Below are 3,054 nucleotides of genomic sequence, written 5' to 3'. Positions count from 1 at the left end.
GATTCAGCGAGCGCCGATGGACACTTGCCATTACGACGACAGATGCTGCCGATGCCACTGTGTCGAACGTCCAGAGGTCGGCCGCGTTTCAAGCAACGGAGGCGATCCCACGGCCGGCGGCTGGCAGCTGCTGGCGCGTCCTGGTCGTGCCAACTTGGCCATGGTTCTGAACGTTCAGGTCCTTTCAGTGTGCTGCAAACGGTTTAATGACAGCAACGTGGCACAAGCCCACAACCGGTGGGATTGCGAAACAAAAAGAAGTTGGACATTGCCCGATTTCCGAGCGAACCGGCACATGCGCTTTGTAATATGTGATTGCATCAGTGAAGACGCTCTTGATGAAGAGAGAAAGTTACGAATCAGTGCGGTTCACACGGAAACGACCACCATATGAAATAGTTCGAATATACTACTCCTTTGACATGACTATAATAGGAGCAAGATGCTGGTCTGTAATGCAAGAAATTGACCAGAATTTTGACACTGAAATCAGAAGTATTTCAAAGCAAGTTGGCATGCATGAGCCCAAAGAATATTCTCACCTGCTTTGAACCCAAGACCGGTTCCCCTGTGCTACCTGCCTACCCATAACCTCAGTTAGTTTTACTTTTAACTCGACCGAACTGCAGGTTTTCTCCGGCACTAAGTTCCCAAACTACCCCTCGTTCTGCCTTCCCGGCCTATAAAATGAGGCCAACCGGCTGTTACCCAAACCGGCAGCAAATCACCGGAGCTCAACTCACATACCAAGGCCACTCCTCTTCTCTGATTCCTAACCGCTCCACCGCCCTCGTCTAATCTCAATGGCAACGGCGGCTGCATCTCGGCCCAGCGGCCCCGTGCTTCTGACCCCCTTTCCCAACTACCAATCCGCCTCGCGCTCCCGTGTCAAGCTCTCCGCCGGCGGCTCGCCGGTCAAGTCCGTCAGCGCCCTGTCTCCCCCCTCCTCTCCCGTGGGCAGCGCCGCCAAGATCCGTCGGTCCTGCATGTGCTCCCCGACGAACCACCCCGGCTCGTTCCGTTGCAGCCTCCACAAAGAGCGCAAGCAGGGGGCGGTCCCAGCCGTCAGCAGCAAGCCCGCCTCCCCGCCATCGCCGCCGCCCATCGGCAGCGGCTGCTCTAGGCGCATGGTAAACGTGCTAGCGCAGCGCGTTCCCATGGGCACCGGGCACTGGGCGCGCAGGGCGCTCGCGCCGTCTCCCACTGTACAGCAGCTGCAGCACAGGAAGCGCGCCGACCGGTTCCGTGCTGGGGCCAGCCGGCTCTCCGGCGTCTCCATGACCGACGGCCGCGCAGGCAGCATTAACCAGTGAAAAGACAACAACGTCGACATGCCGTAGCAAAGATACAAGTACATACTGCACAAATTGTTCCTGTACATAGGAAAGAAATTCCCCGAATAATCCCGACGCTGTATAGAAGATCGGTGGGGATTAGGCCGGCCCGGAAGGTTGAGTTTTAAGACCCAATTCCATTCCGGGCTGGTCAATTAGCTGTATATAGAGTGGCTGTACATAGAGTGAGCCTCTTCTTCCTCTCCGCTCCGCTGCACATAGAGCGACTTCTTCCTCTCTGCTCCACTTGTACATAGAGTGAGCTCTCGTCCTCTCTGCCTGCTAGCCGTGTATAAACCTTGATTTTGATTCTGGATATACATCAATACGTGAGTGGCAAATTGGAGACACATACATGCAGATCTGTCCCGTGACCGGAGGCTTATCCGGTCTTGCATGATTTGTTTGCCGCAACAACTCTCTGCTTCCGTTTCTGTTTCTGGAGTATGATGCATCTCCCCTGTTTCGTCTTTGGATAAGCTCCAGAGATCAGTGGCGTCTCGCCGTCGCTTGATCGCGTCACGCGGCACCCGTGTCCCCGGACGGATCAGGCCACCATCTTGCAGCAGAGGAGAAACCCCCTGACTCCGGCGAAGTTTCTGTCAAGTTTCATGGCGCGGCTGATCAACAGAGGAGTTCTCTCCGTCCTGCTCGTGATATTTTTACTGTTTCTTCTAGAGAAAGTGGTTTATTTTACTGTTGAGCGGGGGACGGCGGAGCGGTTGGGATCCCCCAACCCATCAACTTGCGCAAGAAGATGATGATGTTGGGAGACGGTTCTTGATCGGTTCTGTTTCTTGGCCAGATATCAGTTGATGGGCTCACCAATACTCATCGCCTTTGGACTGGCGCCATGTCTGTCAGTTGGCTCTTGTCTACTCTGGAGTATTGCGTGCGGTGTTTCTTTTTTCTTGACGAACGAGAAGTATCGGTGCCCTTTTCAGATGAGCGAATGGAACGATGAACACACAATACATGTTATGCGGACAACCATGTGGAATGAATCAGTAGCAAGCTTCCGTTTACATATGCGTACATACGCTAGATGCGTTGAACAGCTGACAGGCGAAACCCAAGTGGAGTTGCTGGCAGTTTAATGTACTCCCTCCGCCCCGAATTACTTGTCGCACAAATGAATAAAAATCGATGTATCTAGGACTAAAATATGTCTAGATACATTCATTTCTCCGACAAGTATTTTCGGACGAAGGGAGTAGTAGTTTTAACGAACTCGTTGAATATTTGACGACGGGCACTTGCTTAAGAAGAAGCTCTGGAACGTCAGGTCAACAGAACGCACGACCCGGCGGAATAACTCGATCGCGACATGCGCGCGCCCAGCACCGTCGGAGGCCGGACTCGGTCGCGCCAGCGGACGCACAATTGGACTTGATCCGCGCTTCCAAAGGGTTCGGAGGAAGGCCGGTCTCTCTTGCCACTGACAAGAGCAGCAGTGATCTCTTGCCCAAGCGCCAGTGCACAGTCACTCGGGCTGAAAGCCGGAGAAGTTCAGTGCCGCCTGAACTGGGGAATCAATGGCTTATTTTCCAGCTTCTCCGGGCGGACGCGAGCGCGACCGGTAAGCCTGCCGTGGGGAAAAAGTAAGCCGAATTAGTAAAGCGGAGGTAAACGGCCTGCGCCGGAGGCAATGCATCAGAAAAGAGCGGGCCGGCGGCGCCGCCGGGGAGCGCCATGTATACACGTGCGCCGGGGGGCTCTG

At 54.6% G+C, this 3,054-nt stretch overlaps 1 protein-coding gene across 1 annotated transcript; it reads left to right on the top strand.

The window, feature by feature from the left end:
* The first annotated feature begins 697 nt into the window (after window positions 1–697).
* LOC119318359 lies at window positions 698–1,688 on the top strand. The gene has a single exon (XM_037592903.1). The coding sequence runs from the start codon at window positions 804–806 to the stop codon at window positions 1,311–1,313; it is 510 nt and encodes a 169-aa protein (XP_037448800.1). The 5' UTR covers window positions 698–803; the 3' UTR covers window positions 1,314–1,688.
* Window positions 1,689–3,054: the final 1,366 nt, after the last annotated feature.

This window comes from Triticum dicoccoides, chromosome 6A, assembly GCF_002162155.2.
Source record: "Triticum dicoccoides isolate Atlit2015 ecotype Zavitan chromosome 6A, WEW_v2.0, whole genome shotgun sequence".
NCBI lineage: Eukaryota > Viridiplantae > Streptophyta > Magnoliopsida > Poales > Poaceae > Triticum > Triticum dicoccoides.
The sequence above is the reverse complement of the archived record's forward strand: the minus strand, read 5'-3'. Positions and strand labels throughout refer to the sequence as shown.